The 16,354-nt window shown below is 36.6% G+C and overlaps 1 protein-coding gene across 1 annotated transcript in view; it reads right to left on the reverse strand.

Moving 5' to 3' along the window:
• MID1 (midline 1) overlaps positions 1–16,354 on the reverse strand; it is a 104,944-nt gene that overhangs the window by 80,036 nt on the left and 8,554 nt on the right. Inside the window, exon 2 of the mRNA XM_084282146.1 lies at positions 11,893–12,608. Within this exon, the coding sequence (XP_084138272.1) occupies positions 11,893–12,552 (660 nt within the window). The 5' untranslated portion in view covers positions 12,553–12,608. The remainder of the gene's footprint in view (positions 1–11,892; positions 12,609–16,354) is intronic.

Below are 16,354 nucleotides of genomic sequence, written 5' to 3' on the forward strand. Positions count from 1 at the left end.
CAAACAGGAGTAATCCAACAAGAAACTCCTGTCTTGAACTTCAAAGTGAATTGGGGTGCTTAGCATGGTTAAAGGATATCAGAAAAAAATGTGAAAAATAAGCGTCTTCCTTTCTACTTTCCTTTTATTTTCTTCCTTGGAGTGACAGTTTCATCACTAATTATAAACACAATCATTACACAATAAGCCCTCCCACATCTGCATCTGTAACTTGTAACAATCATTTACCTACAATCCAACAATTTTCTTGCTGATTTTACCCCTATAGAGCAAACACTCAGTTTTACAAACAATAGAGGTAACAATTAGACTAAAAGTTTCCTTAAGTTATTAAAATACATGTTGATTTTGTGCACATCTAAAACCTTGACGGACTTCAGCAGTGCTGAAATTAAGCACTCTGAGATTTAAGAGCAGAACTCCAAATTGTTTTTGTTTGCTTAGATTTTGTTGTTTGTTTGTTTTTCTATATTGTAACACTGATTTATTTGGAAGAAAAAATATACCGTTTTCAAATGAGAAGGTGCAAATTGATTTAGACAGATCAAGAATCCATTTAAGACTGCTTAAAATTCAGTCTACATTTAAATGTCTACATTTAAATTTTCAGGCATTCAAAAATGTCTTACTATTTTATCACTCTCATGTTCTTCCCTTAGTCTTTTACAAAGTCTCTTTCAACAAAAGACATAAAAAGAAAGTTACTAATCTAAAGAGGTGGTATTACTTACGAGTAATTCATTGTATGTTCAGACAAAGGTTTTCCATTCTTGTAAATACTGAAAATGCTGAATGTAATCAAGTAAATTAAAGACAGTAAAAGGTTTCTCTGATGATATTTCTTACACACAAAAACCTAAAATAACTTGTTAACATCCTGCTTGCATAAGAACTTCAGTGCATCAGAATTTCATGAGAGCTAGACCAGCGTCTACAAAGACCCTCTGAAAATAAAGCTAATTTAGAAAAATGTAAGACAGCATGAAAACACAAAAAGGCATCATGGCTGCTGCTCTAATTGGTGGATCTGAATGGAAAGGTCACGTTTTCCTCAAGAGTGATCATAAGAAATGCTCAAAAGAGGGTGAAAACATTATTGTGTTTCTGATATAACACCCCTTCCCCCCAAAGCTGAAGCATATTTTTTAAGTTGAAAGGTGATATCAAATGCAGGGGAAAGAACAACGTCTGCCCTTACTTAAGCACATGAAAGAAAAGATTGCATCATCGTAGGAGTTCACCCAAAGTTTGCATAACCTCACTGGGCATCTTGAGCAGGTCCTTTAGCGGACACCTATAGCTCCTTGGGATAAAAAAACACATCAGTGCAGGGGCTCCCTCGCATGGCAGAGTTTTCAATTCACAGATTAACCCTCAGTGCTGGTCTTCCAGCAGCAGCACTTCACCACAGAAAGGCAAATGCAGCTCCATCCCACCGAGTTGAATCACACCCTATGTGGTGGAAACGACCCGGTGATGGGAGGGACATCTAGGAGTGCCCCCTCCCTGAGCAGCCTGGCATGCTGAGGAAGCAGGAACCATAGGAAAGACCATACAACATCCAGAAGGGCCATGACTACAGGAAAAACACAGGGCCTTTCTCTCCCAAGCATTCACCTCTGCCAATCTCATGTACATCTGCAAAAACATTTTTTCTCTTTTATAGTTTAAAGAATATAGTCAGATTTGTTGTATTAGAAAAGGAACTGAACATTTTCTGTCTTGTTTAATAATATTATTATTATTATTTTATATTTATTATGTCAGTCAAATATTATTTGTATCATATTAAATGTTCCTTCTGTTATACCTCTGAAGGGATTTCTTGCGTGTATGTGCTTAGACTCCTTGGGTCATGGATATATTTTAAATGTCTGTTTAGTTGAACTGTCATCCATATACTGATCAATATATTTTCTGATCTTTTAACAACTTATTAATAAAATAAATATTGCTTGTATTCAGTTTGAAGAGACTTATAGCCAGCACCCCATACGTTGCTGGCTTAATCTGGAGATCAAATTTGCACACACTGCCATTAACCACAGCCCACCAAGTCTGTTTAATGCTTCTACCATGAGACACATCCATTGTAAACAGCTGTCTGCCTTTAATTTATTGAAAAGTTTGACTGTGTCACAGTAAATAAGAGAAAGCGGGCATACAGCCTCAGGTTTTAAAATTGCTGGTGTGGCTCCAGAGATGTGTTTCAGTGAGGAGACTCCTGTAATGCAGGAGCCAGCAACAACTTCCAGTCCACTGTACACTGAAGCAATGGTTATCCTACCAGGGCACACCACCATTCCTAAAAGCAGAAGAATGTCAATCCATATAATTAATACATCTACATGGGTTTACCCACAGCTGACAGTAGCTGACAGTAAGAAATTATCAGTGTAGTATAGCCCTAATATGAAAGGTGATGAAAAGGACCCTTTGTACTTTTTAGCATTTTGAGAAGAGACAATACATTTTATTCCTACTTATTGTAATTTTTATGAACTTTTGCATATGTCACATAAAAGATCTCTTCTTCTTGTACTACTTTTTCATTTTAATTTTATTGAGAACTCCCTTTGAAAAATGAATGTGATAACAAAATCAGAATTTCATTAAGAAATAAAGGCTGAAACACTTATGACATAAAAAACACTACAGACCAAACCTAGAATTTAATTAACTTAGAATGTCTCACATTTCAGTTCTTTTTTCAAATTTAGGCAGTGTAAATTTTCAATCAATAGAGTACTATTTTGTACACTTATTACAGTGTACTATCTTTGGTTTGAACATCACAATTAAGTAATGGGAGTATAGGCTGGCACAGAAAGCAGGACATGCAGTTGCACTGGAACTTCTCCTAAATGAGAATGCAGACCTTTCAGCACAGTGAAAAGGTGAGGTTACCTATATTTCACACAAGAATCATTAAAAGAAATCAAAAAGTAGTGCCCCTTTTGACTAGTGGAACTCGTCAATATTTATTATTATTTATTTAATCTTACCCATTACATGATGCCAGGAGGTAGCCTGAATATTACTGATACCATATGACTTTTCTAATTTACTAATTTACTATTATACTTCTTCAAGCAAGGAATACATCTCTTCATGAATTTGTGAAAGATTTTATATTCTGGACTTAATTTTGAACAGAATCTTTGTGATTTGCCATGGTAAAAATAGATAAAATTATTTCTGTACTTTACAGATATGTTTGGCAGAGATGTTAGTACAGTGGAATACCATCTATTCCAAAGTCAAAAAAGCCCACAGAAATTTCCTTTTCTCTCTTTTTTTTTTTTTCCTCTCTTTCTCTCTTTTTTTCTTTCTTTCCTTCCTTTTTTTTTTTTTTTTTTTTTTTTTTTTTCCTTCTCTATCTCTCTCTTTTTTATTATTCCACCAAAATATCCTTGCCATTTCAACTTTTAAACATTTTCTTTTTGTAGCCAGTGTTCAGTGTGTCACAAAGAGGCTATGGTGGTAAGGCATCTGTGGTAATTTAGAAGATCATCCTCAATATCAAAACTAATTAAATAGGGAAATTGCAAAAGGAAAAAAGCTAGCCGTAGGCACTCCAGTTACATCTCTCATCTACACTGAATTTGATCCCTCTCATACTGCAAAATATAATTAAAAGATCATATTGCTACTTTGTGTTATCCTGACACTGTAAGGACATTAAAATTACAAAATTTAAAATGACTAGACTGAAACAACATTTTACCTGGAAATTTTCCTTTATCCAAAAATGCAAATAGTGTAAGCATGAAAAAAAACACACACCATACCTTCCTTTCAGCGTCAAATTGATGAACATGCATTCCTGAAAACACATAAATAACCCCAAAACACTGGAATTGCATTAGTGTCATACTCCAGATGGATAGTGAAATATTTCTACATAACCATACTCCTGACTATGGACATTTCTTGTCCTTTTTTTTTACTTCTTTTTTTCATTTTTTCCTTTTTAGTTTTTAGGTCTCAGAATCTCAAAGAGCTGTTTCAGAGTAAGTAAGGCATAGGCAAAAACACACAGGTGTTAGCAGGTGGAAAAAAAAATTCTAAATATTGCAGTGCAATCCCAGCTATGACAAAATTTCCCATCTTGGCAGCTGAAAACAGGTCTGTAAGCTCTAATGAAGGGGATCTGAAAGGTACAGAGGCAATGCAGACATCCAGTCTCTTGAGAAATTTATCTGAGGCATTAAAACAACATGAGCATGCCCCCTTTTACAGTCATAACTGGGATATTGCACAAGGCCAACACCCCACACAAAGGAGGAAATTCATAAAACAAATTATACTTCCACTTCAGCCTGCAGAAATTTCAGAAGAGAAGACTGTCATAAAAAGCAATCCTGCTGGCACCATACAGCATCAGGAACACCAATGTTATATTACTTATTTATTAGCTACCCAACATGTTCTATACATTTTACTGGCAGGAATGAAGACAATGTGGTTCCATTTAAGTGTTTGTACTTAGGTAACAATTGCTTAAGTAAGCTTATATAGAAGTTCCAGGGATAGCTCGGTAGCTCAGTATTGTCACACTATGACAAAATCATTTACTTTTCCATTTTCTTTGCTCCTTCTTCATTTTCACAGACTTTAGACAACTGGAAGAACAGAGAAGGCTCTATCTGATTCAAGAGAGTGCATTTTAAATGAGAGGTGAAAGCTGTGAAGTCCCCTCATGTCCCCAGTGTGGGTGCTTGCTGTTGGTATCAACAGCTTCCTTCCCACCCCAGCAAAAGAAAAGGCTTCCTATGGGTCAAGGGAAGACAAGGGGGCTGGTCTCGGGGAGAGGAGAGAGAGAGAGAACACAAAGTCTTGCCATACACATCGGGCTCTGAGGCCAAAGGAACCCACCACAGCTTTGCAGTTTGTGACCTGGGAGACCTTGTCTGTCCTTGGACTATTCAGGCTTTTTGAATTAGGTAGGCACTATACCTTACTGGCTATGAACAACTATGTGTAGGCTCACAGTGTTGAGGACACACACAAATACTATCATTTTGCTAGGAAGGGCACATTTTGCTGAAAAAATATAAGGCCAAAGAATATCTTGATAGATGTTTGTAAAGACTGAAATGCAAAGTAATGTACTGGGATCGTTGCTGGATTTGTGTTTTAAGATCAGAGAACACAGAAAAAAATAATATAATAGGTAATGAAAATTGTTTAACATAAAATGAAGAACTGAAATGCTTTAATCATGCTCCTATGATTGTATGTCATTACAGGGCAGAATTGAAGTAATTTGGATTTCTCTTCATGTAGTAATTTAACATGTTAAATTAATCCTTGAGAGAAATCTGAATATTGAGTGTTCTGTAGTGCTAGTTTGGGAGATACTTACATCCATGTTGTTGTTGTTTTTTCCTATATAAAGCATACCACCAACAACCTTCACATTTGTCTGAAAATTTATTTGGTGTCACTTATTATTAATATCTGCATTAAAATAAAGTTATGCCTTTAAATAAATTTAGAATATACATACTTCATGTATTGATATACATATTTGTACACTTCCACATACCTCTCAATGCATCCAAAGAGTGTGAGATTTAGCCTACTCTCTAGGGCAAGTTCTCTTAAACACACTCCCTCAGCGAGCTTTATAACTCCCTAATAAAGCAATAAAAGAACTAGTTTTCTCATTCTATTTAACAATTTTAAGAAAATGTACTGTTATAGTACATAGAGTTCTGTCTTTGAAAGGTCACCTTGTTTGTAACTTCTCCCATTACCTACCCTATCTTTGTTACTTCATTAGGCAAGCACCACCTTTCCTACACAAAGGGTCAACCTGTCCCCAACTCTGAATGTTCTAAGAGAGTTAGTTATTTGTCCTTAACCTCATTTATTTCCTTCATTTCCATTTTTATTGCTTTATTGTTTGCTGTTTAAACACAGATTCTCATTCTGAAGAGGCATTTGTCATTCATTACATTCCAACACCACCTCTCGATTATCTCTAAAAACGTATAAGCAACAAAGGGACAGTCAGGAGGTCACTACAATAAGCAAATTAAGAGCTAGAACAGGGACTTGAAGTCCATTAGCATTTTGGATCACATCCATGGAAAATTATGAAAATATATTTAACATCTAGTCTACCTTCCCTGGAAATCGGAATCATGAAAACAAAGAAAATAATGCAGTACTAGTTACAATTACATTTGTCTTCTTCTTCCTGTAGATATTATGCCTTCAACACTATCATTCCCAATAAAAATTGAAGGAAATACGTTATATATAAATATTTATGAAAGACAACTGGTAAATTTGTGAAAGCTTTTAAAAACTGTAGCTTATATTATTTAAAATATATTCAGTAAATAAAAACAATCTAATTGAACTTTATTTACAGCTATTGTTAAGTAATATATCATAATCCATGGTCATAAATACCTGGATCTCCAAACTAGGCTAAAACATTCTAAAACTTACCAAAACGACAAAGGAAAACAGAGTCCACCGCTAATGTTGTTACAACTCTATTAACATTTACTTATTCTTTTAAATTCCACCAAAGATATGTCAGATGGTGCAAACAAAAACCTGAGATAATACTAGACTAAAAAGTATGTTCTAAAGTCTGCCTTAAAATTTACATATCAATAATAATAAGTGTCACTAGAAAGCCTTTGTAATAAAATAGTTTGTTCCTACATATATCATCTTCCATGTAAAAAGTTATTATTTTGGATATTTGCAAATATTAAAGCACAGAGAATTAACTATACTTTTGCATGTTTCTGTGTTAAGTAATATCAGATAATATTCCTTACTAGTATATATATATGACTACTCCTCTTTTTCATTTCATAACAAATACAATGAAATATGTGTCAAGCAGTACCTAATCTAATAATAATACAAAGCTGTAGCTAATTTAATAACAATGAAAGTTCAGGAGTTCACGTTTTTTCAGGCTAGTTATAGTGGTTTATATATATACTAAAGTTGCCTAGCTGTCACTGTAGAAAGTATTTTTCTACATTTTGAAATTATTAAGTATTATGTATGGAAAAGTGCCACTTATCTAAACGTTTAATAATGCATATCACTGTAACACTGAAATACTATCATATTTCATATCAGTTGATTTTATTTTATTTTTTATTTTTTACTATAAATTGCTTCCAATAAATAGGAAGTTAGTATTTAAGGGCATGCAGGCAAACTATAGATTCATATGAGAAAAAAATGCTACTAAAAAGTTATATTCATGAAGTATTAAAAATAAATACCAAGAAAAACAACTAAAGTGTAGTTAATGCACACATGATCAAATATATTTTTATTTGACCTACCTATAAGTGAAAATTTATATTTACTTAAAATATCGGCATACGTATATTTATACAATTACACAATTCTGGATATTAATTGCTAGAAATTATGTGTATTTCTGTGCTATCCAAACACATCTACACATACATACATACAAACATATGTAGTATTGCCATGTTATTGTATTAATGCAAACCCTATAAATATTAATATAAAATTGATAAAATGTATATAGGCATATATTTACATATATTTGCATAATGTATTTATATATAAGTACAGAAACCTGTATTCCTGTATTGCCAACCAAACTGTTTGTTTGAGGACAGGCTTAGAATTGTTAGGTTCTCACAGTATCATAATATATCAATTAATGATCAAGCTGCAAATACAAAGTATCACAAAGAAGTAATAGTGGGAAATCTTCCCACATATTTTGCCAGTATCTCTGCGCAGACATTTAAATATGAGAAGTTTTTATCTCAGAGTATCAGGGAAGGACATATATTTTTGTGCTCTATTTGTAGAAGTTGTGGACCTGACAAAATCTATTACCTTTATACCACCAAGGTAGGTTTATGCAATTGAATTGAATGCAATTCTTCTTATGTGGAAACAGCTTATGGCTGCTTCCCACCAAAAAATATTTGTGAGTAATTGAATTGACACATACTGAAAACCAAATCCTTGCATCCTGAATAAAGAAGTGCAGAAAAAAATAGATGTCTATGGATTCTGCCACTCAAATGAAATAAAAAGCATACAAACAAGAAGCTCCCTTTTGTTCTTGGAATTCCGGACTGACATTCAGAGGACTGCCCTGCCTTCATAAACATGTCCAATATGCAACAGTGCTAATAAGGTTCAAAGAAAACCACAGAGAACCACTGGTAACCTCTAACAGTTTGATTTAATAAAAGATTAAGTGGCAAGGAAATAATTTCAAAATTAATTTTGGGCAGGGTTATACATGTGAATGACCATATTCACAGTAAATATGAAGAGGAGTGAAATAGTTGGTTTCAATGGAGTTAAGAAGGTTTTATACCACTTTAAAATATGGTTTATTGTCTATCTTCCTCTTTTGTCACATCTCTCCGAGGCTCTTTGGCTAAAATTAAATGGATGATATCTCTCCATCCTCACCCACCACCGTCTCCCCCAAATATTCTTCCTTCTTCCAAAACAATTTTATATTTTAATTTCTCTTATGATTTTCCTGAGTATAAATACATAATAGGACAAGGAGTATAATAGGACAACAGTAATTTTCATTAATTTTCTCTAAAAATAACAAGTGTACTTTTAAATTGTGTTTTCCTTGCCATCGCAACAAGAAAAAAAAAAAAAAAAAAAAAAACAACAACAAAGAATCAACATCAAAAATAATTAGACAAAAATATTTTCTTTGTGATAGTATAGCGGAGTAAACATCAGCATTTGCATCTTCTATCTTTAAAGCTCTCATTGCTTATGTAGCTAAAATTTATTTCTAACTTTTACCACAATAATGACCACCACCTCATAAAGTCAGTGAACCACTGGAATGTTTCCTATTCTCTCTTTTTGTCACGGTTTATGAGGCTTCTATTTTTAAGGCATCTGTGTTTATGATTTTTAAAAAAAAAAAAAAAAAAAAGAAAAAAAGAAAAAGTCTATAAACACTAAAATAATTATACACACATAGTTATACTGTGAGGTCTTGGTAACTAAGAAAGAAGTGGTTCTGGAATGTGTCCTCATCTCCTTCCACCCACAGTAAAAGTTCATTAAGAAAAGCACCTCTCAGGGCTGGAGCCATAGCTGCCAAAGGAAAACACTTTCTCATTTTCAAATGTCCACAATTGTGATTACACTGACTGTTAAACATGCTTTAACATAGACTTCTCTGCTGGACAAGTGTACAGAACTCCTAATTAAAGGGTTTCATTTTTGCCACAAAAGGAGCTAGATTGCAATGGCATCTTTTGTCCTATGCTTAATGAAGGGTGAGATATAGTTTAAATAATTAGTAACACTGCTGGAAGAGAATGTGAGTAATTAGCATAGCTTGACACCCAGAGCTACACTAGTTGCTGTTGTTAGCATCAACAATGTGTTGATTTAAAAAAGAAAATTGCAAGAAAAGAAAATGTCACTTGAAGCGGTTTGGGGTTTCTTTTTTAAAGATACAATTCACCAACCATTTTTGAATGAATCCACTACACTATTGACTACCACTTGCTCATTCTTTTAGAATTTTCATTTTAAATTTTGGTAACCTATCTATCAACCAGACCCATGCAACAAATATAATAAAAACCCATAGCAACAATATAATGAGCAACAACCTGTTTTTCAGAGGGGAATTTTCTGATCTGCTTTATTTTGATCTACTTGCACATTGTATTTTCCAATGGCATCTGCACATTATTGGTAGGTTAACAAAGACTACATGCAAGTTTGCACCAAATACTTACATTAGCAGCTATCCCTGGGCTCAGTGTAAATATGTTGAAACCAGTGGCAAAATTGGTACAACTGGTGTAATTGCTGGGAATAGCAAAGTGAAATAGGCTGCCTCATAACAAAAAGGTTAGTAACTGGATTTCATGTAGGCTAAAAATTTTCGTTATAAATTGATTCTAGATAGACTGGGTACAAAGAAAGTCCAAGTCTCAAAAAATTCTGTGGACATTATAAAGAATTATAGGAATTGCCATTGTAAGGAAAGGGTTATTTGATCCAGGCCTATCCTAACCATTGAATTAGTACTCAAATTATTCTTGAATGAGGCTGGCAGAAAGTACTCTATTAGGCTTCTGCCAAATTAGCTAACCTGAATAATATTTAATGTGAATGTTGCTTGTCTGTGTGAGATACCCATCCAGAGTTTGCTTAGGAATCTTTGCACAGCAAAAGCATAGATCATGCAAAAACACCCTATTTTTTTTCTTAACCACCTGCAATGTTAAGCCAAAAATCTCAAAAGAAGATACATGCCTTTTAAACTTTTCATTCAAGACTAGTCATATCTAAGTACATCAGCATTACGAAATTTTTCTTTAACGTTTATTGACATCCTCAAAAATATTCTTATGGAGTATTTAATTTTGAAGGTACTTCATGTTAAGTATCACATTTCTACTCATATAAAGTTGATAAAAAATACAGCCATTCAGTCACTACTAGCTTACTAAATAGAAGCACCTGGTAAGCATGTAAACCTGCTGGATTATTGAAAAGAATTGTAGGTCCACACCCCTTGTATTCACATTTATAGTCCATGTTCCATTGTACTAATGGCTAAACTCTTAATTGTTAAAGGAAAAATAAACCTGCTTAAAGGAAATAAAAAGCAGAAATAACAACCCCTTATTGAATAAAAAAAGTCTTTAAGAGATGAAAAGAAGCTAATAGGTCCAGGTAAAGAAGTATTTTTCATTATATTAATGTAATTGTAGAATATGATCTGCATGCTTGCACATGCATAGAGGCATAAAAAAAACGTGGTATGTGTAGGCAAAACTTACCTGCACTCACATAAAGTTGTTGTAGATGTGTGCAGCCTCATGTTTTTATTGGAAGGTATTTAAGAAAACCCTTCCTGTTAGTTAAACCTATTAATACAGCTTCTTTTCACATCTCTGAAATTCTGTGTGAGAAAGCTGGCAGTTAATCTTTGCCCTCCACACTTGTGACTTCTCAGTTGCAGTTCATAGCTAAGAAATCCCCTCAAAACACAGGCAGGCAAGCACACACAGACCAGCCTGGGGGAATGAGGAATGGCACCTTGGGGTTTTAAATTCATTCCTGTGCTCTGCCATAGCACCTGAACTGGTGTGATGGGTCAGGGGCTACTTGACTTGGCCTCAGCAGAAGTCTGAGGAGGCAGCTGAGCCTCCCGTTGCCCCTGGTGAGGATGTCCCACACGAGTTAGGGACTGCCAGTCGCCTGGGTGCTGGGTGGGTGAGATGCCATGCCAGTGGGGACGGAGGGCTCGCATAACCATGGGAATTGCTACAAGGAACTAGGGAAGAATTTTGGTTTTCTTTCCTGCAAGGCAGCACAGGAAGAGCAAGGCTGGCATTCGAACCCCCTGGGCTGGTTGGGCAGCTGCAGCCCCTGAAGCCAGTGCATGTAAATACATCTTCTGCTAGCAATGATGCAAAGAGCTTTCCACAATGAAAACAACTCAATGAAAAATAATCAACAGCAGAGTGTACGTGAAGAAAGCCTGACATTTCCGTCAGTGCCTGTGTATATGCAGTCAACACGAAAACCCTGCTAGATGACATGAGTGAAGATGTAGGCAGATAAACAAATTCACCCCAGCAGTAGTGCACACTGCATATTCCTTATGATAGCTATAGAAAAATATAGAAAAAGCACAACTGAGAAATCTGTCTTTAAGGGAAAATCTGACACTTTTTCAATGTTGATGAGCACATATAGATCTGTATATGTATCTCATCTGGTGACAGACCGCACACCTGCCTTTACCAGCCCCTGCCCAAAGGAGGAAATACAACACCCATCTGAAGGACGCTTTCCTTCCCAACCACGCGCTGTGGGGTGCAGAGGCTGGTAGGTATCACTAACCTTTAACTTGTCATAGCGCTCGCTTAAAGCTGCCACCTGATGGTCACGGTGCCGTCCAACTAGCTTGCACAAGGCACAGATCAGCTGGTCATCAGTCACGCAGTACATGTTAACCTTCTCGTCCTCGTGCTCCAAGCACATTAATCCCCTGATGTGAGAGTCTGGGATGGGCTCGATCAGCCGGTGGCCAGTGAAGGGCTTCTTGTTGGGGTGAGTGGCTTTCAGGCAGTCTTCGCAGTAGGAGACCTCACAGGTAACACAGGTCTTCACCGCCTCCTGGGCAGGGTCCTGGTCGCAGAACTGGCAGAGGACCTTCTCGCAGGACGACATGCTGTTGCTGTCAAAAGCCCGCTCCCGGCGGGTCTCGCTGGGGGAGTTGGGCCCGCTCACCGAGGCTTTCTGAAACCGGTCGATGATGTTCTGCAGGGTGACGTTGCGCTTGAGCCCCTCTAAGCCACGCTGGCTGAGGGTGATGACATAGCGGCAGGTGGGGCACTGGAAGGCGGTGATAGACTCCACCGGCTCGTTGGTGGCGCAGTGGGAGACGAGGATGCGGTGCGCGCAGTTGAAGCAGAGGCTGTGAGCGCAGGGCAGCAGCAGCGGGTCTTCAAACAGCTCCAGACAGATAGGGCAGGTCAGTTCCGACTCCAGTGTTTCCATCTTCAGGCAAAGCTTTCCTGTGGTGTCAGCGAAATCCAGGGAAGCTGATCAGCTATCTGGAAACACACGTAAAATTCGATTAGGCGAGAGAGAACATGAGGGGTCAACTGTGGGGGGTTGTCAGCTTTTGCTGCGGCTCCCAGTGCTATCAATCCACAACACCAAGCGGGAGAGCGATCTAAAGTTTTGAAACTGCACATGCACACATCAAGGTATTTAAAACTAGACTTTTTTTTTTTTTTTTTTTCCCTCCTTTTCCCTTTCCTTGTCTCTCTCTGTTCACTTAAGAATGCAAACCAAAAGCTTGTTCTTAATTGTTTTTGCTTTCTCTTTCTCTCTCATGTGATTGAGGAGAATGGAAGACGTTTCTGTGCATTGCTAAAAAAAAAAACAAAATGATGACCTTCAAAGAACCTATTACAGTGAAACCAGATTTCTTCTGCAGATGCTGCTTTTGTCTTTGCTAATCTAATAGTAAAACTTCCTTAAAAACCTTCACTTTTGTATAGCATTGTGCAAGATCAGTCCAGAGTATACTAGCTAATAACTTTAAATCTAGCATTGTTAATACAGTTTCCCAGAATTATTTTCTGTGACTTATATTTTCATTTGCTATTACAGCAATAGTACAGCATTTAGAGTATACCTCATTGTTTACTTGTGCAAATATATACTTTAATATGTACAGGGAATCATGTGTCAAGGAAACCACATAATATTTTGACGTCTTTTATGTATATATTGTATATTATGATATATATTAATATATTGCTCCTGTGTATTTCAAGATCATATGAATAAAAATATGCACAAAAATATATTGCAAGCATGTTTTTGGTAAATATCTCCAAAGGACTCTATATTGTCCTAACTGAAATGCCCAAAGAGATATGGATGAAACAAACTATTAAACAGTAGTTTAGCCCAAATTTCTGATGATTCTAATCTACAAGAAGAGCCTCTAAAGAGGAAGACAATGAAATGTGTGATTTGCTCAGTATTTTGTGTGTGTATGCACATGTGCTTTTGTGTCAGTATTCTTTATTGCTAAAACTCAGGAACTAAGTGCTTGCTCTAGTGGCCTTATTAATCATCTGAAGTGGATTAGGAATCCATGACTTTTAGATGGAGGGCATGGGATTTTCTAGACAAGGCAGCTGCACACCCCTCTCAGAGATCAACTGAAATTTCATTTTGCTTCCTTTTCTGCATTCAGCATTACAGAGAGTGAATTTGAAAGCATCGCCCTATGCAGCTCTCCCTGCTGAAGCTCCCATCAGGGGCCCATCGCTGCTGCGAGCAGACAGGTCAGTGAAGCAGAAGCAAGAGCTATGCTTCACACTCACGGAGCTGTACCTCCTCACAGTATAATCTATTTAAGCTTTGTTGCTCATAACTGAAGACAGCTTCAGATGGCACAGCTGCATAGCCTTTACACTGTAAAGTCATTGTTCAGTTGTGTGAACCCTTGCCTCCTTCCCTGACCATGAAAAAACAGGGATGGACAAGAATCCCCCCAAACAAGTCTTGGTTCATTAAGGGTAAGGAGAGCTTGGGCTCATTAGCAGCCTTGGGAAACAAGTGTGTTTGAACCTCCTGTACTTTGTTATAATTAGAGTGCGGAGTGCAGTGACAGTGTCAGGAATGCTACCTACAATGCCAATAGGAACCTCAGGAAAATGGGAGAGTTCAGCAGATGGGGGCAAGGTTCAGAGTGCCTGTCAGTATCCAGCCCTGCTTGCTCTGTGGGAAGAGCAGCAAAAGGTATCTGTTCCAGAGATATGCTTGGAAATTAGGATACTTTGCCTCTTTGCACAAAAGCTCCCTTCTATTCTGCCAAGAAATGCAATCATTTAAAAAAGGCACTGACCCCGTCAAAAAATTTGCTTTCCTGTATCTTCTGTGATGCTGATATTACTTAAAATGAAGTTCAGTTTGCCAAAGATTAATTCATTTTATAACTATCCTTTTATAACTATTCTTCAGCTGCCATAATTATATGGTGCATCTGGTCAAAATTAAAGGACTGGCAATTTGATATAAGCAGGAAGATAACTTCCCTTCTCTCTCCTCAGCCATAGCCACACAGCACAGAAAAGATGAAAGCATTTTCTACAAATGAAGAACAGTTTGTCTTTCCTCCTCTTCACTCTTTGTATCACACAAGTCCCAGAAGATCAAAATCTCATTCACATTGTTTGAATCCCTTCCACACCACAACTGTATACCTCATCATCTGCTTATCCTGCAGGCTGAAAGCTGTACTGGAAATGGGAGAAGGGGATTTGGGGCTGGCAGTAGACAACATTTTAAGGCGGCAAACAGGCAAACTAAACATTGCTCATCTCTTGGCAGTCTAGTGAAAACCTGCTGACCTCTCAGGTTTGCTTCTAAGGATTGTGTTGGGGATACGGGGCTTTCTTGAATGCTCTGCTTTCTGCACAAAATCCCTCCTGTTCCCTTGTGTGCCAAAATGTTTCATTCATTCAGTTTCCATCTCAAAGTATTTTTTTTTAACCAAAGTGTTTCCCATGTTACTCATTTAAAAGAGGGGTGAACAGATTAAACCAGCAGAAAATATTTGCATCACTGACTCATGGAAAGGTATTTAAATCATTGTCATGGCTCTATTAAACATCACCATACTAATCAATAACTAATTCTGATCTACCTGGCCTGACAGAGCAGCCACTTCTGAATAATGCTCTTTAGTAAGAGCAAGGGTGCCAAAGTCTAATCTTAGACTGCAAACTTCTTGGAATAGAAGCCAGTAAAAGCCTATCTTCCAAGGTAATCAAAGCTGATCACACTGATAGAAACAAACAACAGAAAAAGACTTTTCCCTCTTTTATTTTGCAGCTGCCAATACGTCAAAACATGGTGCATCTGGGATTGAATAATGAATACGTTAAGAGGCACTGAAGAGGGGCTGTATTTTCTATGTAATCCAATGATTGCTCTTTAATCAACTGAATTTCTGATTTGGCTTTTAGGCTGGTGTCTGAAGTGCAGTGTGCAGCTGATCCAGAATTTTTCAAACACACCAGCCTTAAAGTCTCGTATTTAGTAACTTGTTTTCTTGAGTGTGATAGAGAAATCATAGCAACAGTAAACTGGAAGATTAGGCAAACAATTATAATGCATGGTTTTAAAATGCACATGATTGTATTCCATAGTCAACATGGCCCATAAATAGAAAGCCACATAGACAGCCTCTAGGCACAGAAAGGAAAATTTAAAAAAGAGTTCATATTTTAAGATTTGCAAAAATATGGCATTTCTGTCAGAAAATTATACTATTATCAAAATGTCATTGGAATAAGAAGTACTGCTTTTCTAACGTTTAAAGAAAAGATATCAAAGTAAAAGTTATCGAAAAAAGACAAGTGCTATTTAAAAATGAATAATACACTTCAGTGACTTTGGAAGTGTGATATCTCCCTGGGACACAACAATTACTTCTGCATTATATGGTAAGCAATTAAGCCAATGAAATCTTGATCCCAGTGTAGTTCATGGTAAGACATCTACTAACCCTAGTGGAGTTAGCTTCTCTAAAGCACAACATTACTATTTTTGAAGGAGATATTAATGTTTTCAGTGGCACAGTAGAGCACACAAAGCTCTTCAGTGCTAAAGAGACATGAGAAATGTGAAAACTAAATCTGAAATAGATAAATTTCAATATGTTAAGTGCCATCAGAGCTGAACAGATATAAAAAATAATCTGTCGAGCTGTTTCATAACTGAAGACAATGTTATGCAGCAAAAAAAGCTGTATTATATCTTCTGTTTGCTGTAT

This window comes from Netta rufina (assembly GCF_964035555.1).
Source record: "Netta rufina genome assembly, chromosome: 1".
Classification (NCBI taxonomy): Eukaryota; Metazoa; Chordata; class Aves; order Anseriformes; family Anatidae; genus Netta; species Netta rufina.